Here is a 27,310-nt window from a genome sequence, read left to right on the forward strand (position 1 = left end):
AAAAAGTCTTCAAATATTTTACTCTATGTATAATGAACCTATAAAACATACATCCAGGTTTCACAGTTTTCATTTAGTTCAGTTTGATTTCCGTGAGAAAAAGAACAGATGTTTTTATTTTTATTAAGCACAGACAATCTGGATTAGCCTGTCTACATACCGCGTTTCTTTCAGAATGAATGAAACATCAGTCAGCAGCCTTTCATTAAAGCTTAAATGTCAGCAGCAACATTATTGCTTTATTATGACTGAGCACTAAGAGCCGGAAGACGGTGCGAGTGAAGCTTTATTGGAGTCAGATACAGAACAAAGTGCACGTTTTTGACATTAGCACAGGCCTTGACATTTGTCACATGAAAAATGGGATTAAAAAAAAAATCTATAGCAATGCTTTTATTAAAAAAGACGACTGGCGGATTGATGAAAACCTAATTAAATACATGTAAAATGTTGACAGTTTTAGCATGAACACACACAAAAAAATGTCATTCACTTCAGCGTTATTTATTGCTTCAGGTATTTGCTGTTAAAGCACAGACAGTTTCTGTTTACTTCAATGTCAATACAATATTTCTAAAAAAAAAACAAAGAAAAAACAAAACGGTTGTAAAGCGGGCATTAGGTCGCTTGATAAAGTTCGGACATTTAAGCAAATTCAGCTAAAAATAACGTTTGTATTTTCTGAGATATGGGTGAAAGAACCATTACATTCCATTGTTCTGTTAAAGTGATTTCCCGTTTTAGAAAAAAAGGAATATGGGTACAATAAATGTAGCTTCGTTTTTAAATAGACTGAATGAAAACATCGTGGCCACTCAAAATGTCGACTGCGGCTGTGGAGTGAAGAGGCTTAGTTTAAAATGAAATAAAGAAAGCGTGGCTGCATTTAATTGTCTGAAAGTACACAAACATGAAAACAAAACTCCAAAATGAACAATTGAGGTTTTCAAGGTGTCAAAAATCTTAAATTTATTACATTGCCAGAAGTACTGAGACATGCCCTCAACGTGCCAATCCCCTCCAAAACTGTTAAAATGCAACCAACTAGCATCTAGTACGAGCTAGCTTACGATCAAGCTAACAGTTTGTGTTTGTGGGTCACGTGAACTAAACTTTACTTCAAAGTCTTTTCATGTAACTTCAATAAAAAAAATAAAAAAAAACGTGACACATGAATGGAATAAAATGAAGCAACAGCAGGCTGGTTGTTTTTCCCCATTCTCTTGTCTTTATGTTAACTAGGGCTAAGCTAAGCTAAACAAAGCTAAAGACATCAGGCAATAGCTGTTTTTTTTGTTGCTTTGTTGTTTTTTTTTAATTAATATTGTTAAATATTTCTATTTGAACCCTGGTGATATGAATTGGTGTGGTCGTGACGCTTTTCTCCAGCCAGCATATGTCCGTCTTATTTTCATGCCAAAACAAGATATTTTCATTTATTTATTTTTTTTCCTCAAGGCTAATTGTCAAGTATGCTAGCTTTTAATCGTCAAGTATGCTAGCTTTTAAAAAAGACCAAAAAAACAAACTTATATCTATGAAAAAAAAAACCTGAATGTTTTCCTAAGCATAAAACCTTTTTAACTTGCCAGGGTTTAAACTACTTGACTCATTCTCTTATTGAGCACTAAAACTAGCAACTAACAATGCTGTTGTGTAAGCATTACATCGATATAAGTGCAAACTTTACCGGGCGAGTGGTGCTTTTCTAAAAGCAGGGCAAATATACAACTTTCTTAAGCTACTCCCGTACCTACTTATGTACACGGTTTAACCTCATAGTTTAGAAACACACCACTTTCAAAACGTTTCCCGCTTGAACAAAAACTCAGACTGATTAAACTCAATCGAGGACAAGCCACCGTAAATCTAAAGTAAGAACAAATAAACAACAACAACAATAACAAAAAAAAAAAACGTGAACGAGTCCACTAAATGAACTTTCTGAACCGGGTTTCAGAGTAAGGTTGTTGCAGGAGTGCAGAGTTCAGTGCATTCATAAGGAGTTATCGCACTCTGAAGGCAACACATTCAGCATGGCTATTCGGCTGCTTTTAACAAGAAAGCAAAGTTACATTTGCCTTGGTCCTGTTTCACATTCGTGGACCTCAAGGTTAACATTTACTGTACAAAGACTTTACAAAGATAAAAAGCGGTTTTGAATGATACAGTACAAATTGTTTACTTTGCATAGCATTTGGCCTTGCTTTTCCATTTCCAACTGAAAACTAAACGACAGAATACAAAATGCCAAATGCTCAAAATAAAAAATAAAATATATATATATATATATTAAGTACAACCAAGTTCTGAGTGAGCAATCATAAGTTAATCTTTTAGGTCGGTAATCATACATGAACTAACTCAAGGCAAACATGGCAGCACTTACCCGAAGCAACACACATGCAATAACTTGTAAATATCTTAAAAGAACAACAATTATGGTACAAGGACAAAGTGCTTGGCATTTGTTGATTGAGTTCTCGTCATCGCTGGCCTTCAGTCTAGAACTCACTCAGCTCCTTTAATCACCGGCTCCCTGTTGAGGTACGTGGCCCAGTACACCAGGTTGAAGGTCCCAAAAAGCACGGGGAACACAATCCTGGACATCTTGTCGATCTTGCTCACGCTGTTGTAAGTCTTTTTGGGGTCCGGGGCCTTGCTTTCAGACGGTTTGAGCTGAATAGTTGTGCTGTTTGAAATGGTGGAAATGGACGCGTCCTTGGTGAGGTTGGCTGTGTAGTTCACACCAGCGGAGCAAGTGTTGTTGGGCTTCATGGACAACGCCAGTGGGTCTTTTTTCTGCGGAGAAAGAGACGAGCTGTGGTTCTAGTAAAACTGTGGTGGTAAATATAGGTAATACAAGTTAAGGCGATACATGGAACAAAAGTAAAATCTGATGACCTGATGCTCATTTTCTAGTAGCTCAGCAAGTTTTGAACAAACTCTTCAAATGTTTAGCTCTGAAGTCCCCATCTTTGTACTTCGACATCAAACCCAGCGTACGTACCTTGGGCTGTTGGGCCTCCATCGCTTTTTTCCCGTCCCAGGCCCAGCTCCTTTTGGTGAAATAATTTACTGTGGCAAATTCAATGAGGGCTGAGAAGACGAAGGCATAGCACACTGCAATGAACCAGTCCATGGCGGTGGCATAGGCCACTTTGGGCAGGGAGTTTCGAGCGCTGATGCTGAGAGTGGTCATGGTGAGGACCGTGGTCACACCTGGCAGTGAGAGAGAAAACTGGGTCAGTCTTAGATATCAGAGTTGCAGTTCTGTTTCTATCACAGCAGATTAGGGCCTGGAAAACAGCCGGCTGCGTAGGAGAGTATTATAAACAGATCACGTAGTAGTAGTAAGAAAAAAAAAAGAAAACTACTGAGAAATATTCAGCCTCTAATCGTGGAAAGAACAGCTAAAGGTCTCTTTGGGAATCCTCCTATGGGTTCTGATGCTCAAACATTTCGACCACTGCGCAGCTCGACCCGTCTTCCAGACTCACCAAAGACGGTTCTTGCTGGCACAGACTCTCGGTTGAGCCAGAAAGAAACCTGGGACAGGATGACAGTCATGAAGCACGGCATGTAGGTCTGGATGACGAAGTAGCCGATCTTCCTCTTCAGGTAAAAGTGGGCCATCATCACCGTGTACTCGCCTGGAGACAACAAAACAGATGGACCGTCATTTCTCCATGTGCTTAAAACAGCACACTCAACTGATGGGAAGAATATGAGAGCTTTCTCGGTTTAGACAGGAAGCTTGTATTTCAGAACTTCAGAATGAATGGGATTGATTGCAGTCATTTTATAGTGAGAAAATGGCAAATGCCTGAAAAGTTATATTTAAACTGTTTGGACAGGTTGTAATGTCACGTAGAGCTGCATACTGAAACCTTTATTTAAAAATAACAAAATAAAAATATGAGTTCCAGTTTGTTTGGCTTTTCAAACTTTTGTTCTTTGTTTTTCAAGTAGTCACTATGAGTTTGAAACGATTAATTAGGTTAATTGTGATGTTTCGATTATTGGAATAATCGTCAACCGATTTAGCAGTCGATTAATCATTAACTGGAGTAGAAAGACTCAAAAAAAATCCCAAAGAACACAATTTGCTGAGAGAACATATTCAGAGCAGTAATTAATCCAGAATTGCACAAAAACATATCAATTTTGCATTTTGATGGCCCACTTTTTAAAAAATACTATATTATTGTACTAAAAGTCAGAAAATGTTCACTTTCTTATATAAAAAGAAATTGAATTATTTGTTTATAAGCATCTTTTGGGTGCATTTTGTAAAACTGTTCAGTGAAAAATCGGTAGAAAGCTTTAACCTGATTGATCGATTAATTGTCAGAATAATCGATGGAATAATTGATTTCTGGCCCTAACTCGCTGCAAGACTCTCACACGTCTCCCCTTCTCGTCACCGCAGGTTTAAGTTTTGTCACTAAAGCTTTGTTTCTGCTTTGTGGAAAACGTAAAGTGGAGACGCCGGCGGGCCCGGGCGACGTTCAAGTCGTAACAGGGAACTACTCCAACATTAATATTTGAGAGTTTGCTCTGAAAACCACAACGCCGTGGTTTGTTTGTTTGTTTGTTTTAAATGAAGGACATGCTCAATCTGTGGAATTTCTTTTCCTTCCTCTCATTAAAGCACCTGCGTGGCGCCCGGCCCGCCCTGATAAACCTTCTCTTTCTGGGTCATCCCGCCGGTAAACTCTGGCGACCCGGGCCGCGCTCACAGCCTCACTCTGCACGCCCTCTCTGCGCAGTTGCTGTTTTTCCATTCAAATGTAGCCCAGATTAAAAAGGGATTTTGAAAAAAAAAAAAAAATTGGCAGATTTCAACGCTCATACAAAACCACACCTTCAGTAACTTCCAGTAGAAATAAACATGACTATTCTCCCCACACTCCCTGTCTAGGATTTTCTGCTTTTAATCACAATACTTTACGGTAATTATTGTGATTTGAGCTGCAACTAACGATTATTGTGGTAACCGATCAAACTAATAATGAAAAAAATGCCACATTGTTCAGCTTTTTCACTTGACCATTCAGACATTATTAGAAATACATTGAACGACACAAATGCAAAAATAACAAAATTCTACTTTTAATTAAGAAAAACATTTTATTGTCTGAAATGTAACACTATAGCATTCCTTCAGAAAATCTGAACCAGGTGAAGTTCAAACTATGACACTGAGGAGTGGTTTTGGTTATAAAGGTGTTTTTATCTTATATACAGTTTTGGCCTCATTACTGCCCTGAATATGCTTTCTTTCTCAGAAAATTACCTTTTTTTTTTTGAGTCTGTACGCTTGAGTTAGCTCGCATTCCACGACGCCCGGCTCCAAGCCAGCGAGCCGGGCTTCTTACCCATTTAAAGTTTGAGAATAGGTTGAGATCGTTTCGGCCCCAAGACCTCTAATCATTCGCTTTACCAGATAAAAAAATTAGCTGACGATTATTGCAATAATTGATTAATCGCGATTAATCCAATAAATTATTCCAGCCCTCATTGCAATGAAGATAAAAGTGATGAGAAAAAAATTTTTGGTAATAGATTGATAACTGAATCTCATCACATTTTCAAAGAAAGTGATATTGAAAGAAACACTCATTGTGAATAATAATAATAATAATAATAATAATAATAATAATAATAATAATAATAATAATAATAATAATAATAATAATAAAATTAAAATCCTGCCTGCACTTGCTGCCATTAAATATCTGATTTTCTGTCACATGATCTGACATTAACCAGAGTTTTCTCCTTTAAATGAGTGATGCATTTATTTTTACAGGGAAAGAAAAAGTAGGTTGTTGGAAGGGGTGGGGGGGGAGAAAAAAACATTGTATCCTGTTAATCAAGTGAAGATTGCATTTGAATGATTTCCTTGTTTTGTGAAATCCTGTCGAGCTGCCGAGTCTGATAAACTATAGAAAATCCACAGATGACTGCTGCTTTCTCCTGGCAAAATCGGATTTTTCTGTCTCGCTAATCCCTTGTCACAATCTGCACTCTCTCTCTCTCTTCCTCCCTCTCTCTCTTTCTATGTGCAAGAACCACGTACATGTGTGTGGGTGCGTGGGTGTGTGACACAGTCCATCCCATTCTGTCAGGCCAGGCCACTCTTGATTGGGGACGTTCATCCTCGCCTCGCCTGAGCGAGACCGCCGAATTGGACCTGGACCGCATGCAGGTGCGAAGTGAGGGTGAAGGAGAGCGAGCGAGAAGCGGAGGGGACAAGACGGGAGCAAAGTTTGGACGGTGCGAGCCATGCAACAGGCGGCGTCATGTCTTCGGTGGAAGGGGTTCCCGGGTCGCCTTCACTCTGTGGACTGGTAGCCTGCAGACCTGCCCTGTGGGCGGGGGGCCACGGCGTGGGGGTCTCTGCTGTGATCTGACCTCACCTGACCTCACTGCCTTCTGGGACTGAAAGTGGATGGAAACCTCCCGGGTGTAAACAAACAAGCAAACAAACAAAACAATGCGGTTGTGGTGGATTTTACTGTCTGGGTTCTGGAGCGTCTGTGGGGAGCTGCCATTTATAGCGGAGAACAACGCGGCCATGCTGGTCAACTGGTGAGTACAGGTCCATCTGTTGGGCTGTGATCTGGAAGCAAGGTCATGCATTTAATAAAATAAATCACAACTTCTGCTCCTGCAGCCGTATTTGCATCCAGTCTGGTTAAACCGGTGGCTTCCACCACGTGTGCGTCCAGCACTGCTGATCTATTCCGGGCCCGCTAAGGAGGGTTTGGACCTCAGAATAGCTCGGCTAATTAAGCCCGTGCTGGCTCTGGGTGACTCGCCTTTACCTGTTCAGGCGGCGCTTTGCTGCGTGTGCAAACGGACCGCACTCTGCAGAACCTGCTCTGATCCAGAGCTTCCCACCACAGATTTGTCTCATAAACTGTTTCTCTTTCGTGCATCATCCGGTGTAAACGGGGCGTAGCGCCTGTTTGCATCTCTGGGAAGCCCGTCTTGCTCTCCCCTCCTCCTTTGTGACAGACTAACAACCAAAAACCAAAAGTATTATTCTTTACATAAGGGAATTAAGCAGATGCTGTCCAGCCCCTCCGTCTCTTCCTCAGCAGCCAATCCCTGCGCTGTGATGTCACTCGGTAAAAGCACAACTGATGGGCCTGCCTACGGATTAACCCTACAGACCCAGTGGCTCAGACCATGGATAAGTGATTTTTTTTTTTGCCCCCCCCCTCACCCCGTCCGCCCCTCCATGCGTCTGCCACCTCTCCTTCTGACAGCCCCAGAGACAGCTGGCTGTGTGTGGGAGGCCCACTCAAATCCTGGAGATTCATTCATTGCCCCCCCCCTCTCCTCCCCTCCTCCTGCCCTTATCCAGCTTGATTTGAAAACCAGGTCCAGGCTGGAGCGACGGTACGACTGCTGAGCTGACTGGCTGCTTTACTTCCTCCAGGTTCTTGAGGGGGTTAAATAAAGCCTGGTGGCCTGCCAGGCTTATAATACACTGAGGGAAACCCTAAGTAATGACAAATAGCCGTCTCTGTATTCAGTGAGTGCTTCTTCAGGTTAAATATTACCAAACATCTTTTCACAGTGATATTATGTGGCAGTATCCAGATATATATAAAAACAAAAACCTGCTTGGATTTGACTGGTGAAACAACATTTAAGCAGACATCTGTTTTCCTGATGGCTCCATATGAGTTTAGTGGGGCCACATAACTGGGTATTGTGGGCCAGATTTGGCCCATATGCCTTGAGTTTGACACATGCTTCACACATGCTTAGGACTGGACAATAAATCAACAACTATAGATTTCAATATACCAATAGATAATGCATCTGATAGAATGTTCAATGATGTCACTGAACTCCGACCCAGAACCGCACAGCATTCTGGGAGATGTATGCAGAGGAAAGGCTTTAGCTCTTAAGCACCCAAGTCTTAAAATTCATTGAATTTGTACATTGTGCCATGATTCCACTCTTGAACTGGACCTCCCCAGTAAACCAGTAAACCAGTAACTAGACATGAGCAGCTCTGAATGATTTTAGCTCAATACTCCAAAGCAAACAATGAGATGTTTACGGGTCTTTGGGTGTAAAAATGCTTTTAGCTTCTTAGGGGAAATTTCTATTAGATTGAGGTCAAAGCTTTGATTTGCCCACATAAGAATATAAACTGTATTCTTTAATCATTCTTTGGCAGATTAAATCGTGTGCTTAGGCTCACTGTCTTACTGCTTGGCCTATTTTCTCCAGAGACTTGTTTCAGTGTCTCAACATTTTGCTTTAGAGTACAGTGGTATGAACCCAGATGTGTTGCTCCAGCAGAGGCAGCAGGTTGTCGGGGCCAGGAAGCAGCAAAGCAAAGTGCAAGGTCAAGGATAGAATTATAAAGACATCATCTTAAAAAAGTTTCCAGAAAACTTTTATATTCATTCTTCAGCCTGATCAATGAATCTGTTGGCACCGACAGACTGCAGTAGGTGGAGTTCACCTGTGTGCCACTTGATCTCCATGCATGATCTGCACAGCGACTCGGAGATCGAGGAACACAGCTGACACACCAGGGAGAGTTGTGGGGTAGTTTAAAACAACAAAAACAACAAAACAACATCTCACAGAACGCAGATCAATCCATCAGCAGTCAGAGAGCGGTACAGCGACCAACCTACCAGAACAAGGCCGTCTACCTAAACCGAGAAAAAGGGCGAGGAGACCATAAATGCTCCCACACACTTTATCCGACACGCCGTTCTCGTTAACACAGACGCATGATGAGCATTTAGTTCGCAGAGCAGCATGCGCCCCTTGAACCGGACACCAGGCCTGGGTCAGTGCTCTAGAGCTGGAGTGAGTTTACGGTCTGTCCGCTGTACCCCGACTGGTGTAGATCTCCTCCGTTCCCGCCGTCTGGCCGATCAGGTGGTACTGGTTGAGCCTCGAGCCTTCCTCTGCCACCACCACAGACTTGGCTGCGTCCTCGGTCCACTTGTAGATCACTTCTGAGACGGGGTAGGCATCTAGGAGAGAGGAGACGATCCTACAGGTTCATAATCGAATATGTAACTGATCATGATCCATTTCATTTATGTTTGAGATTGTAACGTTTCTTGTCCTCCTCCATTTCATTTCTTGTTCTTGGTTGTCGTGTTTTTACTTTGAATATTCAAAATGCCTTCCAGCTCCATCGTTGAGTTCTTTACTAAATTAAACTTCATTAATGTTTATTATGTTATCAGTCTATCAAAAATGGTCTCAAAACAACATTTATTGCTATAATTAGTGGGAAAATTGGTCGTCAAACCAAATGTCTTATCGTGACAGGCCTGGTTTAGAGGTAATATTCCTGGATTACGTTTGAAACAAAATGGCTTCTTTTAAACCTTCCTTCGTATAAAAACATGGAAAGCGTAGACGTTTGGTTTGAGGCAAGAAAAGATTTTTCTTTAACATTTTTAGGACAACGTGTATATTTCAAGCTTCTAGCATTAAAAATGCTGTTTAATCGTGGTTAATCGCAGCGCTGGACTGTGACGAATCTGATTTAAAATTTTTATTGACCGTCAGCACCAGCCTGGACCGTCAATTATCAAGACGCAAAATATTTCAGCTGCATTTCTCAGCCTCCGTCACATTTATTGGCATCCCTGGTGAAGATTTGCTGAAATTCTTGTTCAGGAGGGTAAACTTCCACAATTAGAAACAATTGTTTTTAAAAGAATCATGCTAGTTGTATTTGCTTATCATCAAAGTGAAAACTTGACTGAAGCTTCGTTTATTTCTATTTTACCCTTTTGACCTGATCTGCGTTTCTTGACATTTCTAACAAGCCACGTCTTCCTGTGGTGTAAAGTTGACATGAACGCAGCATCACAGCAATAACTAAGAAGTAACAAGAGAGGACGTCCAGCTGTCTTATACTTTGGATTATCTCGTCCTGCTTCTCTTCCAAAGGTCCTAAACACCTTGTTGAAGAATCCAGCATAATTGACTCTTAAATAAAACACTGAAAACAATTTGGCATCCGATTATTAACATCTGTATTGGTATTGGTTCTGACAACAGTTCTAGATCCGGTGTGGCAATGTTTTATAATTCACTTTGCACCATATTTAAAATTCCTAGTTGCCCTTTCTGAACCATTTGGAAAGTTTGTTGCAGTTTATTTTTTGACCAAATGTAGGCAACCTATTGTTTTTGTAAGTTTCATCATTATTTATTTTGCATTTTTAATCGCACTGACTGAACAAATTCAAGTCGTTTTTACATGCTTGACCAAACCTGTGAAGCTATTGGTGCATTTATGAGTGCTTTATTGGTGCAGACGTAGCAAATAAATGTGTAATTCTGTACATTTATGTCTCTGCTTGGGAAAATAAACGTCTGTTTTTCTGCATCCGATCGGTATCGGCCAATACTAAACCTCAGATATCTGTATCGGTATCCGAAGTGGACAAAAGTGAATCGGTGCATCCCTGTAGAATATTAACCCAACAATATTAACAAATCAACGCTCAATAAATAAAACACCACAATAATATAAAACAAGCACACAAAAAAAACCCTTGTGGGTTTATCTTATGAGAGGATGCTCTTATGTTGTGGTGGGCCGTTTTTACATGTGGATAAATCTTACTTTAGGCCAAAAACTAACAGCATCTAAGATTTAATTCTGAACCCTTCCTAGTGTCAATATTAGCTTCTCCTCCTCCACTGATAGACGTTACGTAAAAACTGAGCTGCAAATCACCTCTCCAAATGTCACTATGTATTTACATGGCCCCTGGACGCATCCGTGAGGGAAAATAAAGTTTGATGAATGATGTATTACGTGAGTGTCGTTATGTAACGGATATGTTTCTCACAATTTCCAAATACTACAGGTGCACTGTAATATTTAATCCTGTGTTCAGCAGATGAATTAATGCCGATCCATCCTTCTGCCACGACGTGGAGCTTAAAACGCATTAAAGTCACGGATATTTACACTCAGATTCACCGATACACTCATAACCACCATGGAAAATGTCCATAGTTTATGTAAATAATATTCTTATTTGACGGTAGGAACATTCAGCTGAAATGCTCTGCTAAAATGCTGAATTAAGAAAAACAGTTTTTTAGAAAAATGAATATTTTTTAAAAATCACTAATGTTGTGCAACTGCACTACTTACAGAAAACCTTCAGAAACCGAGAAAAACAAAGCAAGAGGCTGAAAGCCTTTAGGCATCGAATTCAAATAAAACATTACAATAGTAAAACGGTCAAGTTTTCCTTCATTTTCTCTCAACGTCACTCAAGATAAAAAAATAATAGCAGTACCCACCATTGCATTTTACATTATAATAACCACTTATTTTCTCCTGTTGTGCATATTCTGGGACCCAAAACCTTTTTCCACGTGGCTGAGAGAAACTAAACCAGCCAATTTTGTTTTTAGTGAGACAACTGAGAGGCTAAAAGATATTTTCTCTCCGAGCTTATAGCTCCTCTAATTAATCAACTTTTTTATCTCGACAAACTCCTAGCACCATCAAGAGCGGACGACACAAACCAGTAATATTAAATATTCAACACAGTAAGCAGATTTTTTTTTTTTAATTCTCATAAATTTACTTGACTGCTTCTGACTGGGGCTAATTCTTGATGCTGCTAAATATCTTTAGATAAAAAAAATAAATAAAAAAATCAGTCATGGAGATATAAAAAGTTAACGTAGAGATGGCCGAAAACAGAAAGTTGTGAGAGGGAAAGCAGACCGGCCACTATGACCTAATAGAAAAATAAATAGCAAAATAATAATAATAATAATAATAATAATCATCATCATCATCATCATCATACCCTTTCACAAAGTCACATAAGATCTTCTTATAGTAACATAAAAAGCAGAAAAAATAGGGATCTAACTGAAGAGTAATGTCTATAGTTTCCAGCCTCATCACTCAAAAAGGCCTTAATAAATTAAAATATGCCTTTCAAAATTTTACTGATTCATGCAAAAATATCTAAAGCGTTGCATTTAAAACTAGACGAGCTGCTTTAAGTTCTTCCTTTGGCCTTCATGTACCTATTTCTACATAACGTCTGGTCAAAGTTATTAATAGCCACTGTGAAGGGGCGGCATTAGAGCTGCAGGTTGTAGACTCCTGGGTTAAAAGCCATTACATAATGCGTCTTCAATCTGCACTACAGAAAAGACACAGTCTTGACCTACAAAGCATCTGGGCCTGTTGAATGGCAGACCTGATAAAAAGAAACGCATGATTTCATGTCCCTGGTTGGTTTGTGTCAGATGATCCTCGACATTAACCCGTGAAAAGTTTCGTTTCGCCACAAATTCTGCACAAGCACAGCAAAAGTGCTCCTCGGAAGCGGGTCGACGTTCACAGATGTGGAGCACGTTCACGAGGAAGCGGGTCTGGTTTCGCAGCTTGCATCGCTGGCTATTTTTTGCCGTGAACTTGAGAACAAACGAGTGGAAGCGCGGCGTCAGCAAAGCCAGGCAGGTGCAGCGGCTCCTCCACAGTCAGCCGCGCGCCGTGACCACAGAGTCTCTCACAGCCTGTGTTCCGCGAGACATCACGCTGCTCATAGGAGGAATGACGGGCAAATTCCTTCATGTTTCGCTTTTTTCTCTGCAGGGCTCAATTATTTTACTCACAAACTATGGTTAAACACACAACAAAAAAATTTTACCCTAGTAATTTTCCAACCTCGCATCCAGTCGAACAACATGTGCGAGTCTCTTTGCAGGCCCTGCTTCATTTTTGGACATTTAGACACGTTTGCGTGTGTTTTGCTGTAATTATATGAAACAGATAATGTAATACGAGGAACAGCAGTACGCTTCAAAACGGCCATTTAGAACCGTAAAGGCAAGAGTGTTGGATACAGAGCAGCAGTTCTTAAAGGCTTAGAATGACAAAAAAAAAAACATGCCGACATGCAAAATCTGTCTATGGTATCGACGCACGTTTTAAAACAGAGCTACAATGATTTTGTCAAAAGACAAACAGAAAAACAGCAACATAATTGTTTTGATCCATCTTTACTGTCAATCAAAATATGCAGTTAATTGAACGCTCCATTTTTGCTCAAAAACTGGAAATTTCTAGGTTTTAAATTGGAAAAGTGAATCAGAGGTTCGTTAGGGATAAATTCCCATCTCAACTCTCCGACCTCAAAATCCAAGATGGCTCCCTTGCATATAACACCTGTGTTAGCCTCAGTTTTGAAGCGTCACCCTGTAAAATAAACGACAACATAAAACATATTATATTACTGGAGGTTAAATTAGATTAAGTCAGGCTTGATATGGCAACTTTAAAGGTAATTAGTTGCCTACAGTACATGCTCCTGGTTAGATTTTGTTCTCAAAATGAATAAAATTGAAGTTCTAAGTTAGGTTCAGGAACTATTGTCTTTCAGGAAACCTTTCGTTAAGCTGGCAGGATGCGGCTAGCTCTAAGTTTAGCTGTCCCAAATAATGTAAAAAGTTGCCTATTTAGCAGATGTATGTTATTTCTAAAAGTTTGAGCCAAAGCTTTAGGTTTCCGAGTTACATCAGTTTTTCAGAGTGATGCTACGGTGATGAGCAGAACTCATGAAAAGAGTCTCATGTCACTGGGCTACCTGGCCTGTCTAAACTACTTTAAACATAGAAAACTGCTCTATTATGACTGTTGTCATGTCTTGAAACAAATTCTACATTGAATTTAGGTCAAGACAGTGACCTTAAACATACAGGCTGTTAGCATACAGTCAAGGTCAACCATCTGCCCTTCAACTCTGACCAAGTTCCCTGCTTCTGTTTAAGAAACGCGTCCCCCACCGCCGTGTGGCGGTGATGTGCAAAACACGACACTTTGTTTATCGGGTGGATTTAGCTCTCGTCTTCTACATGCTTTCCTTGTTGTAAATTCGCTTCACCTGGTTTTCTTTAAACAGTGGCCTTCTTCTTGCTGCAAAAAGTCAACAGACACTCTCACCTGCTCTGTGGATCTCCGACGTAAGCCTGCCTCAATAAGCAATTGATCGATTAATCGCATGATAAATTCAAATGAACTAGATGTTATCGAAGGTCAATTTTGGGTACAGAGATTGCATAATGCGTTTTATTTCTGGTTTCGTTTGTTCGTGGTTTTAGTTTCCACTTTACTTATTGTTTTTGGTTGTTGTTTTTTATATGATATATTTAAAATATCTTCCACTTCAACTCCTAAGTGTTCTTTACAAAATATGTAAAGTTTTCTTTTTTTGTCTTTTGGTCAAAAGTCTTTTGGTCTTCGAGAGAAACAACTTGCACCGTCGCACCATGTTACTTGAAAATGGGCTCAATACAACCATATTATTGTTAATGCAGTAATTACTGGAGCAATTTATCGTCCAAGAGACTCAGGTAACCATGAGTTACTTCCATAACTCTATAGTTTAGTTAGACTTTTCACTTTTTTGTGTGTAAAAAAAAAAGAAAACAAAACAAAAAAAATAAAAAATACAATTCTTCTACTTTACCCTTATGTGTTACTTTGTGTCCATCTGTAAATAAACTTTAAATAAAACACTAAGTTTTATTTAATGCGCAGACTAAGAGGGAATAATTGTCGCCAACCAAGTTTGACGTAAATGGAAGTCGTCCTCACAATACGTGTGGGGCCAAGCGCTTCTGTCCCTCTCAAACTCTGCCTTATAAATCACTAAGCAGTTTGACGGACACAAGTTACAGCAGAAAGAGAACGAGGCTGATGGAGGCAGAGTTCAGTCCATGAAAGGTGATTAACTCAGCGCAAAAGGACAGGTCTACTTTTGCTTTGAAAGCCTTGAGCTCCTGGGTTAGTGCTGTCCATTAGGTCAAAGGATTAGCTGAGGTTAATGGAGTTTGAGGAAACAGGATATACGGCCAAGCAAATTTTACAGCTACACAACCGCAGAGTGCCGAGGTATCAGTGCTCAAAGTGGAGCTTACACTTCCTTTTAAGGCCAGTACAAGACGTCTTGTGACAAGACATGTTGCTCTCCACCTTCAATGTATAGAGTGTACACTTATCTCATAGCTGCAGGGTATAAATGTAGTGAATATTGCTGTGAATGCAACTTATGGTGTCCTGCAAGTCTTTCTAACCATATGTCTGTCTCGTTCATGAATATGTCTTGATCCAAGCCACTACATTGTGGGTCGGTGTGTAACGTTCAGAGTCTTTTGCAACGACGAACCACTTTCTTCCAGGATTGCTCTTAGTTCCACCAATCGACGCATTATCTCTGACCTGCTTCATGATGCTGCCACCACCATGCCGCTCCGTGTAGCCTTCAGGGCGATGTACAGTGTTTGATTTCAAAGCCTTCTTTAAATGTCTGCAAAATCTTACAACTTGCTTAAGGCGACGACTTTCTTTCTGCTTCTCTTTTTAGAAACGCCAGATCTGTGAAACATTATAATTGTCCTTTCAGTTGATCTGTGGATTTCTATAAGTCCTCCTGGTCATTCTCATGGTCTTCTTTGCTGCTCTCCTGACTAATGCTCCTCCACCTGCCAGTTCAGGCCGACCGCCATGTCTTGTTGGGCTTGTACTTGTGTCAAACTCTTCCAGTTTTTGGCTGACTGCTTGAACATCGTTCTGTGACATTTTCCCTCTGATTTCTTCCGTCAAGCGCCAAAGTCTTTTGGATGCTGTTGGGGAACTTTTGAAGCCTTCGCAGAACAGCTGAATTTAGTTTGAAGGCAAATTGTAGAAATGGATATTATTTATGGGTATCTCTTCTTTTTGAGATGTGATTAAAAACCCGCTGGATGGAAAGTCATTCGGTGAGTTCGGATCGGCTGAAGCGGCACCAAATTACGGTAAAAGTCACCACGGGGCAACATACAAAAAAGGGAAACGGGTTTAATTCAAATCCAATTATACACAGTGCAGTTCAGTCCATTTACAATCCAATCCACTATGCACAGATTGAGCAAATTCAATTTTCTGGCTGAGAAGTCTCTTTCACTGTTGTTATTCCGTCTTTGCCTACAAGAACCATAAACCTCCTGGATGAGCTGGAAACAACTGGGATAAAGTGAACTGAATTGACAGTAATCCATCAGAAATTACAGCCAGACTGAGTCTGAAGTCCACCAGCCAAAGCCCTGTGTGCTTAAAGTTAAGATGAAGAGCAAAGGCGGCGTGATGAGCGTTCTCGCCGGCGGCGTTACAGACAGAGTGGAAAGGAGCCTTGGTCCGATTATCCCCACCTCCGCGTGGATAAAGTGGGCGTGGCAGGGGGTAAAAGTGGTGTGAGGCCCGGGATCACCCTCCATACGTCAGAGGCAGGGAACACTTTAAATGATCATCTTAAGCCTGCCGGGCAGGAACTTCCCAGATCGTTTTGGAGCTTTGTGAATCGATGTTGCAAAGATGTTGCAAAGTGTACAACTGAAAGCTTAAAGGTTGAGTGGAAAGCTCTTTATGTTTCCGTTTTCTGAGCGTGTGCACATGTTCACAGATACTGAGTCTTATTTAGTTATTTATTTTTGGAACATGGCAAATAGGTCAGGGAGAAAGACAGAGTTAAGTTTAAACTAGTGGTGGAACTCAATTTTAATCAAAAATAATGATTTAATTTGATTTGCTTTATTTGGTAGGGACAACACACATTAACTGGCATTTCTGTAAGTGTGCCAGAATTTGCCAAAAGGACATTTTGAACAATTTGCCCAGTTTATCTTGTTAAAAACAAAGGCTTTGCAAACTAAGTTAGAATACCGTGACTGCGCTAATATTGTCAATTTAAAAAAAAAATTGCAATCACTACAAATAATACAGACAAAACAAGAATATAATTAAGAACACACAAAAAAAAACACATTTATCATAAAACGTATGAGAAGTCATTAAAACTAAATGAATCCATTTAGATGAGAAAACACAAGTGGTCCCATGAAGGCACTAGGAGAAAGTACTTAATTAAAATGTTGAATAATAACAAGCATAATTCATCACATTTTAATCCAAAACCATATTTTGATAAAATAAGCAATATTTTCAATGAAAAAAAAAATTTTTTGTGCTGCTAAACGATTGCGTAAATAAGCATATATGCGCTCAACAACAAAGATATTTGAATTTAAATTTTTTTTAGACGATTTTTTTGTAAAAAAAAAAAAAAAAAAAAAAAGAAAAGTATAATTTTCCCTCCACTTCAAATTCCTTGAACGTCACTTAAAGTTTGCAGTTCTGACGCAGCAGCGTGCGGGAAAACATGACGGGTTTTCTGCAGTAAGCAGAGGTGAGGTGGGATAACGGAGGAGGCCGGGCCGCAGCGCTGACATGTTGATTAATGGCTCAATCAGGAGGAGTGTGTCAGAGTCTAAATGGTTGTCTCCTGCACCACCACAGCAGCTCTGCACCTGAAGGATGAGGGCTGTCACACTCTGAGCTGAGCAGCATAAAGACCCCGAAACCAAAGCAATGTCAAATCGGCTCCTGTTCAGATGCCCTCGTGCATCCCGCTATGGCTTATATTCCTTTTCCTGTCCTTCATCTGGTAAAGAAGCAGGTGTGTGGGCATGTGTGTGTGTGTGCGTGTGTGTGCGCGTGTGTTTGGCAGGAGGTGGGTCAACTCACAGCTTCCAAACTTAAGGGGACAGGCGTGGGCATCCATGGGGAAATCTTCCAGCTGCATGGGGCATTCTGCTGAGATGGTGAGCCTGAAAGAGGAAACCCAGATTCAGAAACTGAGCAGAGATGTGACATGTCGTTTTCGTTTCTTTTTTTTTTAAAATAATAATGACCTTGTTTTTCCCTGAAATACATATAAACACACTGTGTGAAACGATAGAGAAATAATCCTTATTGTTCTACTCGGTAGCAATAAATAACCACCAGAGGAACTTTGGTACAGCTAGAAATAACAGGCTGGTGCAGCTTTGGGTGTGTGGAGTTTCCACCTATCTGTGGAAAGGAAACAAATGAGCTCCAAGCCTCGTGCAATGCCGCCCTCTGCTGGCTGCGTCGTGAACATCTTCAGTTTCTGGTGTGCTGGAGTCAAAAACACAGCGGCTTGCAAAAGTATTCATACCCCTCGAACTTTCCCAGATTTTTGCCACATTGCAACCAGAAACAAAAATATATTTTAATGTAATTTTTTGTGAAAGTCCAACACAAAGTAGCATACAATCATGAAGCAGTAAGAACATTATGCATGATACGCATGAGAAATGGGGGCTGAATCCATAAAAGCACTGATGGATGGATGGACAGATGGATGGAAGGATGGATGGACGGATGGATGCAATCGACTTTAACAACAGAGAGAGAGTAAGAAAGTAGATGTTTAATTAAGGAATTTGATAGATATTCTGGTTATTAATTTATAGGTGATCTCTGGTCATTTAAAATTATTTCACAACTCCACTGGAAGCATAACAAATTAGAAATATTTGCAGTCGAAATCAGATACTGTTTGATACCAAACCAGAAGAAAAGATTGATCTTACAATTGACAGAAAATTTCAAAAGCTTTTTGCACAACAAACATTCTCTCAGTAATCGGCAGTAATGGTTTGATATTTGTAAGATAGAGAACTTGGTTGAAATGTGCCAAATTTACTATTTTGTGACCTTAGGAAATAAAGACTTTAAATTTTTCGAAGCACAAACACGGTCCTCTCATCACCTCTTAGGCTGATTGTAAAGTCGAAGTCTGCAGTGAAGATAGAAAGCTGCTGTTTAATTCCGACTTCACAAAATTAATATTTCAACTCTGAGTGAAATTGATTTGATTAGAAATGATTGATTAGAATATATAATGACTCAGCTTCCATTAGTCATAAGTTCAGAACTGGCCTAAAAAAAAAGAAAGAAAAAAACCCCATAACCAATCAAAACAGAACACACTACTATGGAAGTCAGAATTACAAAAAAAATAAAATAATTGCAATTTCTTTTGATACACACGGTGTGTAGTGGAAGGTGTTGCACAGCATCAACTGGAACTGGACGTTTCCTGAGAGAGAGTTTTTCACGCCAGAGCAGCTGCGTCTCTGCAGACGACAGTATTTGCTCTCTGAAGCAGGGAAGAAGAGAGCAACGCGTGCGTACCATGTTTCTGTAATAACCTCGTTCACAGAACACAAACCCTGTGACGGGTCGTGAGCTCATGTGTTCTCGGTTGCTCCACTGGGAAAAACGTAGAGTAAATATGAAGGAGTCAATCATCTTTTTTTTTTTTTTGACACACAGCCCAGTTCATCTGCTCATGCTTTCCGAAGTTAATGTTTGACTTGGTCGATTTCTGGTTGTGAAAGGATGATGACCCAAAACTGAAATGCAAGTTTATGCCTCTCCTTCTATTATTAATGATGCTTATTAAAGCTGGGAGAGGGTGTAGCGCAGCGCTGCGTGTGGCGTTGTTGTGTTTAGATCTGTCCCAGGTTGTCTCAGTAGTTCTGACGATAATGTTGTTGTTTTGAGACCATTTTCGAGTGATATAATAGTAATGCTGAAATGATGCAAGCAACACATTCTCAAAAATGGATAAACCTTAAATTCTAATAAACTTTTAACACTAGACCTGGAAGATATTTTGAATATCTAAAATGAATGGAGAGAAACAACTAAATAAAAGAAGACTTAATAGAATAATAAAGTACCTGTAAGAAAAACTGTCCTTAAATAAAACGGGCAACTTGAGATCAAAGCACCAAACTGGACACTTTTTTTTATCCAGTTTTTGGTAAAAAGAAAAATGAGAGAATAAAAAAACAAAACATGAATCACGCAAATGTAAATTATTCAGCTCGTTTCATGACACAATGCGATTCATTGATGCGTTACTTATTGTGACAGGCTTTCTTGTGTTTGTATAAAGCTTTCACAAATCCAGCAACACATTCACAGCGTCTCGCACCCGTCAAACCGTTTCACCGTTTGTCACATCGCAACCACAAATCGATACGTTTTAATTTGATTTCATGCACTGGACCAACACAAAATAGCATGTAACTGTGAAGTGGCAGGAATGTGTGGCTTTCTGGGGTTTTGACAAATAAAATCTGAAAAGTGTGGTGTGGACTTGCTAGACAAGTTTTGCACGTGTAAAATACTTCTTGTTCACACATGTTCACAAATCTCAAAGGCCTTCAGAGGAAAGTCTTTTTATCAAGACTATTTACTGATGAACTGACTCATATTAGGGATTAAATTTATTAACCTGACAGGCTGAGATGTTTCATGATAAACTCCAAACTAATGATGTTTTAAAAAAACATAATGTAAGTTTTGCTATTTTCTGTTCAATGAGAGAATCAATAGATATTATTGCATTTGAAAATGTGATTAAGTGCGATTGTTGTGCGTCGTTCAGGGATGCACATCACATTTCTTCTGTATGTGTGGTGTCCTAAAGCAGCATATCTTTTTCAAGAGCAGTATTTGTATTTATGAGGCTGTAATTGTATGAGTAACTTGAAAAAAAGTAATGAGTAGTTCTTATCGTCATTTTTATTGTTATCACACTAGCACCAAAAAGTATTGTGATAAAACGTTCAGTCTGCACTGCCCACATTCTGAAGGGAAATTAGTTGCGTTGGACTAACTCCATATCAGAATAAGGAGGAACAAAGACAAATGAAGATCTTAAGTGTAAGAGTTTTTAAAACCTCTCTAATTCATGGCTAAGTGCTAGTTTGTGATGATCTGTTAAATAAATATAAGGATTATATTCCTGACTGTTTCTGAGTTTCCAGAGCATTATGAAGAAGAAAACATAAATAAATATATATGTCTATCTGTGTGTTAAAAAGGTAACTATTGTGGAGCTACGGAGAGTGAGGAGGGTCAAAGCAAACACTTAAAATTTGCCTGCCCCCCTCCAGTTCAGAGTACGGGGACAACCACGATGATGCGTCAGTGCCGGGTCGGCGAAAACAAGTGTGTGGGCTGTTTTCAGTGCAGCGGTGCTCCAAAAAAAAACCCACTCAATGCAAAGAAGCAGCAGGTAGAGGTTTTAGTCAACACAACATTTTTCACTCAGCGCCGACCAATCAACAGCTGCGTTTCCATTACAAACGTGAGAAGCAAAGGTTGTCGATTTTCTGCTAATGTCAAAAAACAACACAATTTAACGTGTGTGGTGTTAAATAAGGAATAATATCAAAGGCAAGTTGTGAATAAGTTTGTCCACATGATATGTCATTGAAAATCACGCCTCCATCTGCTTCCTGTTCGTCTTCTTTTTCGTCTTCTTCAGCGGCGACATCCGGTTGTTTGTCGTGTGTCTCGTTTGATGTGAAAAAAACCGTCTCCTTTGCCGTTTCGCAAAACAAACCAATTTCAATACGGCCGCAGAACCGCTTCATACTAGAGGCAAAACTTTTCATCGAAAAACAAGTTTTCTTCTGTAATTGAAGCATTTTCTTTAAGTAAACTTAATTTCAAAATGTGAAATTGTGCGACTTCATGTTGAATGAAGAGGCAGCCTGTGTTGTGGAGTGCAAAGCCTGATTGAAAAATAAACAGTTGCTGCCTTTCCATTGACCACGTAGTTGCGCGATTTGACATTTCAAAGAGAAATCTGCTTGATGGCAACAAATCAATTTAGAAAAAAAGTTGTTTTTCAATAAGTTTTGGTGCTGGGATGAGGTTTGTCTTGTGAAACTGATCAAATCTAGTGAAACACCAATCACATCACACAAACCACATGATCAAAAATCAGACGTTCTACTGGCGCGAACCACAAAGAAGACAACAGAAAGTGGTAGGAGGATGATGGCACATTGTGATTTTTAAAGACTTATTGACTGAACAAACTAAGCTACATGGGATTTTAGTGGTGGGGTCTTATTCAATGGAATCACCGCATTTGCAAAATTGTGGTTTTTTTCCCTTGTTGTCAGAATATCGACAAACTTCTGAGCACATTTGCAGTCGAATCGCAGGCCCTGGTGCGGCAGCAGGCCGGTGGCCTGAGAGCCCACCTCATGGTGTAGAGGAGCGTCCCGTCGTCTTTCAGCCGCAGCAGCTTGTTGGGCGTGGTCATGTTGTGCGCAATGGACTTTTTTCCGTTGAGGAAAAACGTGTCGGGGGTCCAGATGTTGCTGGCCAGCAGGTTGTTCAGGGCCAGCATCTCCATCGGGCCTTTGAAGCAAAGCCTTTCGTCTTTCCAGCTTTGACGGAAGAAAACGTCGATGGTGTATTCCTGTGGAGAGAAGCTTCAGTTGCACCGAAATGGAACTTTATGTGGACGTGAATAATGTAGGCTTCGCCTCTGATTGGGCAGATTTGTACGAGAGCAGACGTTTTCCCTGATGTTTTTCTGGAGAAAACAAATTACTCTTGAGAAAACAGAGATTCGAGAACACAAGACTATTGGTGTGTGTGTGTGTTAAACTTGACTCTAATGTCAGGTTGTCCTCGATCTGACATTGTCAGCTTGAGTTTGTTCTTGCCGAGGTTTTAAGGACACCGAGAAATTGATCGTGAGCATTCAGGAACACATTATCGTCTCCTTGTCTTGCAAAAGTGGTCATTGTTACTGTGTGATAAAGACACACACATCTCATTAACTCAAGAACAAATGCTACTGAGCTCAGCTTTCGTACATTTGAGGCATAATTTATATAAAGTAAAACGTTTAATAAGAACTACGGTGTGAAAGATTTATAAAAAGAGCTAATCTGGGAGGAAAATAAATTGCGTACCATTTCCGTGTCGGAGACCGGACCGAAGCTTGTGACAAAGATGTTGGTTTTGATCTCCGTCACCTTCTCTGTTGGAAAACACAGAAAATTATTACATAATTATTAAATATACAAATAATTATTATACATATGAATCCCATTATTAAAGTGATGGTATGTCGATTAATCCTAATGAGGTTAACCTGGATTTTTTTACTGACTCCACAGGTGTTGTAAGTTGTGGTGTTCCTCAAGGCTCTATCTTGGGGACATTTTTTTGTGTGTGTGTAGTACTATGTATTCCTCGAACACTGCATATGCAGAGAGAATTATTTTTGAAACTTTTTAAAATTCCTTTTCTCAAGTAATCCCGGAAAAAATCATTTAAACAGTTGGAGTGATCATTTCTACAAAAAAGAAAAAGAAAGCAGGTGATGTGCAGTCCTTAAGTCAAGTAAGATAAATTCTGAACAACATTAAAGAAGAGAAAACACGGTCAGTTTTCAATCTGTGACTGTTGTCAGCTGTTCAAAGTGTGGCAAACGGACCAACTCTCTGTCAAAGATATTTCTTACAACTCTGAAGCATAGCAACCCTAAAATCAGGGATCAGGAATGTTTTCCTCCATCATCTGACATCAGGAAGTGTTTGTGTTGGTTTTTTCCTGGGAATTCAGCAGCCAGAAATCTTACTGGGACCGGAAAAAAAGCAACAAAATCACTGATGTTGGCCTCTTGTTAAGCACAGAATCAATTCAGAAAAGCTCTAGTAAAAATACATATTTTAAAATACATTGGATGAATTTTTTCAATTCACCAAAATTGTATCGTCATAAATAATAAATGAATAAGTCATTCCAAAATAGAGGCCAGAGCAATAATCGTAAATATACTTATAGTACATTCATAATTAGCCAGACTGCAAGTATACAAACGTATTATGCTCAGTGCATGTGTCAAACTGAAGGTCTGGGGGCCGAATTCGGCCCACCATAACTTTTTATGTGGCCCTTGGGACTCTAGGGCCTTACAAAAACAACTTTAAAGATACGTTGTGCTCTTAAATATTATTTTATCAATCAAATCCAAGCATTTTTATATTCATACAACCCAATTGCATGATTGTGAAAAGATGTTTTTAATTTCAAAAATGGAAAGCAGAGACAGCTACTCAATAATACTTTTAGTTTGTTACATAGTTTTATCAATACACTCTGCCACAACCGGCCTTTTCAGAAAATTCATGACAGTTACTGTAGTTTTTCTTTCCTTTAAGATTTTTATTGTCTTGTTTTGGGGTTGGGGATGATAAAACTATCCAGCATTTAAATCAATTACATTAAAAAAAGAAAACAGCCTATGGGATAGTCTTGTATACTAGTATATGGCGCCCCATGTACTGAGACATTGGCCCTTGTTCCAGCTGTCTGGGAGTCAGTTCCCAACCCTGGGTCCTTTGCTGCATGTCTCTTCCCTTTTCCTGTCTTATTTCCTGCAAATAAAAGTCACCAGTGGCAGAAAAACCTCTACAAATCTAATTTAGTTTGACTGAAGCATGCAGACTCTGGTGACACCTAGTGGTCGCAATAAAAAAGACACTTAAAACTGATTATTTGCAGCATATTGTCACCTTCATAAAATAATGGCCCATGGCATTTTAGTCTTGCCAAAGGATAATTTAGGGAAACAAACAAACAAACAAACAAAGATTTCGGCCGTTGTATTAGGAAGGCGGAAAAAATATTAGGAAGGTGGAAAAGTTGGAAAACAGACTTTTCCAATTTTATTCAAGGCCTGAAAATGTCAGTTCTTTTTATTCCCTAAATGCTACAAAGCATAATAGAAAAATGTTTCATTCTCCAGTTTCATTTTGATAAAGTTTTAGTTTAAAACTAACAGGAAGGTAAGGATTGTATCCATTGAGCTGAGTTTTACTAAAATGAAACTGAAAAGTGCATCACAGATAAGCATATGGTTTAAAAAAACGGTTAAAGTTCTTAGTTTTATGTATTTAATGAACAGAGGGAAAGAAAGTTGATCTTTCATTCTTTGACCACACTATTATGCCTCATCACCAGTAAAAATTAAAACAAAAATAGCTTTTTTTTTTTTTTTTTTTTGCAAAACCAGAGCTGCTTTGCAGTCACACTGATGTTAGAGCTCATTGAGAGAAGGTCTGATCAGACCAGCTGCGTCTCATGTCACATTTCTTCTTCTGCAGAGATCAAACCGCGGTTTCATCAACACCTCCTCTCCCTGCAGTAATATTCAAGCAGTCCGATAAAAAGCCTGTAACACAATGAGTTGTAATGGCTTATTGATCCAGCGGACTCACCTCCCAGACCGGGCCGGAGTCTGTTGTCGTAACCGTCCAGCAGTCCGTCCAGGATGCGGGTGAAGATGGTGATGTTGTCATTTATCTCCGCCTGTTTGGGGGTTCCGGCTAAATCCTGGGAGAGACTGGATGAAAGGCAACTTTTTGTTGTAGTTGGTGTCTTATTTATTTCTTTTTTCTTTTTTTTTTTAATGATAGCCTCTGCAATACGTAAACATGCCAGAAACTCGGTTCCTCACCTCAGACGGCAGGTGATGCTCACAAGCAAGACACAGAAGCATAGACGTCTCATTGCAACGCTGAAGCACATCCCATTGCCCATTCCTGAAAATGCACACACACACACACACCCACACACGCACACACACGCACACACACACACACACACACACACACACACATAGTGGTGGCTTCAGCATGAATGGTGCAACAATAAGGATTCCCAAAATCAAGTAAAACAACAAACTGCGTCTTATAATTCAGAACTCAGTGAAGAATAATTCAGGTGAAATTAGAGCTGTCTATATATGTGGACATTTTTGAAGAATAAACATGGATGAAGTTCAGTTTTCAAAAAAAAATGGATGAAGTTTAGTTTTCAAAACAAAAAACAAAAAAAAACACAGAACTAGCCCTTTAATTTGGCACCGATTTATAAAATCAGATACCAACTTCAGCAGCAGCAGAGTTCACACTGGATACACTGCAAAAGGATTGTCAACAACAAAACACGTCAGTGGCTAAGATTTTTTTGTTTGTTTGTTTTTTAAATTATTTCAATTGATTGTCACTTTTTTTTTGAGACAATGTGATTTAGGTAAAAAAAAAAAAAAAGACAAAGGCCATTATTTTAGGATGTCATAGTTGACAGATTTGTTATGTTCGTTGTGTTGCTGCCCCCACAGTCCATGCCGCTCTGGGCAGAGAGCCATGCTGACATTGCCCCCTGCATGCTTTTAGCATGGGAATTTCACCAGCAGCGCGGTTCAGTAAGTGTTTTATCTCTGAATAAACTAGATTAGATTTGATATCTCTGCAAAAAAAGAAAAAAGAAAAAAATAGAAAAAAGAAAAAAATCCTGTTTTTGTTATGCCAAATTTCTAAAGGAGGATTAATTCGCACATAGGATTACGCTGATTTCATTTTTTGACTGTCTGTTTGTTTGTTGATATATATAAATATAATGGTGTAAAAAGGATGGAGAAAAAAAAGCCAGCATGCACTGAAATCTCCAGATCAGGTGTGTGCAGGGAGCCAAACACAGTCGCTTTCCTCTATGCGCAAGAAGACGTTCCTTAAAACAATAATAATAATTTTAAAAAAATAAATAAATAAAAAAAGACAATTCAAACACACAATCAAAAATGCTCAATTCCTCCAAACATCAGAGCACCCCCATCTGTTTTGGACCCCCCAACCACCCCACGCAGCCCACCCGCCTCTTGCCTTCCACTCCTTCATTAAGCTCCTCTCTGCTGAGGCTTTCACGCAGGAAAATACCCTCAACCCCCGACTGTCTCCACACATCCTGCACCACAGCTGGAGCTCGGTGAACCCCGAATCATCACCACCATCATCATCATCATCACCCCAGTCCTCATGCACATCCACGACACATCCCAACTAACCGACGACGAAAATCCGTCACGATCTCGGCAGAAAAGCTCCCCTCTCATCTGAACGTCTAACCGACGCAGCAGCGTCTCCTCCTCCGATCTCCCCCCCACACACATACACGCACACACACACGCACACGCACACACACACACACACACACACACACACACACACACACACACACACACACACACACACACACACACACACACACACACACACGCTTCCCGCTACATTCCCCTTTCTGCTGCCGGACGACGCCGCGCCGCTCGTGCCGCAGTTCGCCGAATCTCACAGCGGCGGAGGATCAAACTTGTGCTGCTCTGACAGACTCACCGGCTCATCCACACCCCCTGTGAAACAAAGACTGCTGCTCTCAATGTCAGCCGCAGCTCTCCCCGGAACGATTATATAGGGTATATATAATCGTTCTATATAAAAAAATAATAGAAGGAAAAAGAAGTAGGCGGCAGAAACGAATAACACCCCCCCCCCCCCCCACCCCGCTCGTCCTCCTCTCCAGCTGTGAGGACTGACCATCCTTTAGTTGGTCTCCAAGGTGCTGCACGGCGAGCGTTGCACTAAATCCAACAGCGTGTTCAGCGGGAGAGGACGTAGTAAGATCCGGAATCCACTGCGCACTGAGCAGAACTGGGCGAGAGAGCAGGAACAGCAGGAGGATGAGGAG

The 27,310-nt window shown here is 40.1% G+C and overlaps 2 protein-coding genes across 4 annotated transcripts in view; one reads left to right on the forward strand and one right to left on the reverse strand.

Moving 5' to 3' along the window:
• Window positions 1–268: 268 nt before the first annotated feature.
• gabra5 (gamma-aminobutyric acid type A receptor subunit alpha5) lies at window positions 269–27,295 on the reverse strand. Of its 3 annotated transcripts, none has more exons than XM_055020191.1 (10): window positions 27,160–27,295; window positions 25,245–25,329; window positions 25,006–25,130; window positions 22,693–22,760; window positions 21,970–22,190; window positions 17,618–17,700; window positions 8,883–9,026; window positions 3,501–3,653; window positions 3,011–3,222; window positions 269–2,802 (listed from the first exon to the last, which is right to left on the reverse strand). In XM_055020191.1, exons 2-10 carry the CDS (start codon window positions 25,325–25,327, stop codon window positions 2,512–2,514), a joined length of 1,380 nt encoding a protein of 459 aa, XP_054876166.1. In that variant the 5' UTR covers window positions 25,328–25,329; window positions 27,160–27,295; the 3' UTR covers window positions 269–2,511. The 3 variants fall into 3 exon arrangements, with proteins under 3 accessions (XP_054876166.1, XP_054876173.1, XP_054876170.1); XM_055020198.1 differs by lacking the exon at window positions 27,160–27,295 and adding an exon at window positions 26,959–27,074; XM_055020195.1 differs by lacking the exon at window positions 27,160–27,295 and adding an exon at window positions 26,634–26,919.
• gabrb3 (gamma-aminobutyric acid type A receptor subunit beta3) overlaps window positions 6,368–27,310 on the forward strand; it is a 46,006-nt gene continuing 25,063 nt past the window's right edge. The window contains exon 1 of the mRNA XM_055020182.1: window positions 6,368–6,597. Within this exon, the coding sequence (XP_054876157.1) occupies window positions 6,503–6,597 (95 nt within the window). The 5' untranslated portion in view covers window positions 6,368–6,502. The remainder of the gene's footprint in view (window positions 6,598–27,310) is intronic.

Source organism: Poeciliopsis prolifica, unplaced genomic scaffold (genome assembly GCF_027474105.1).
Source record: "Poeciliopsis prolifica strain line A6 unplaced genomic scaffold, Auburn_PproV2 SCAFFOLD002, whole genome shotgun sequence".
Taxonomy (NCBI): domain Eukaryota; kingdom Metazoa; phylum Chordata; class Actinopteri; order Cyprinodontiformes; family Poeciliidae; genus Poeciliopsis; species Poeciliopsis prolifica.

Bases quoted from the DNA above. Each gene is read 5' to 3' on its own strand.
- gabra5 (XM_055020191.1), bottom strand. From the start codon at position 25,327: ATGGGCAATGGGATGTGCTTCAGCGTTGCAATGAGACGTCTATGCTTC. The intron at 22,761-25,005 runs GTGAGTCCGCTG...GTTTTCCAACAG, and splicing joins ACTCCGGCCCGGTCTGGGAG to AGAAGGTGACGGAGATCAAA. The intron at 17,701-21,969 runs GTGGGCTCTCAG...TTCCTCTTTCAG, and splicing joins ACGCTCCTCTACACCATGAG to GCTCACCATCTCAGCAGAAT.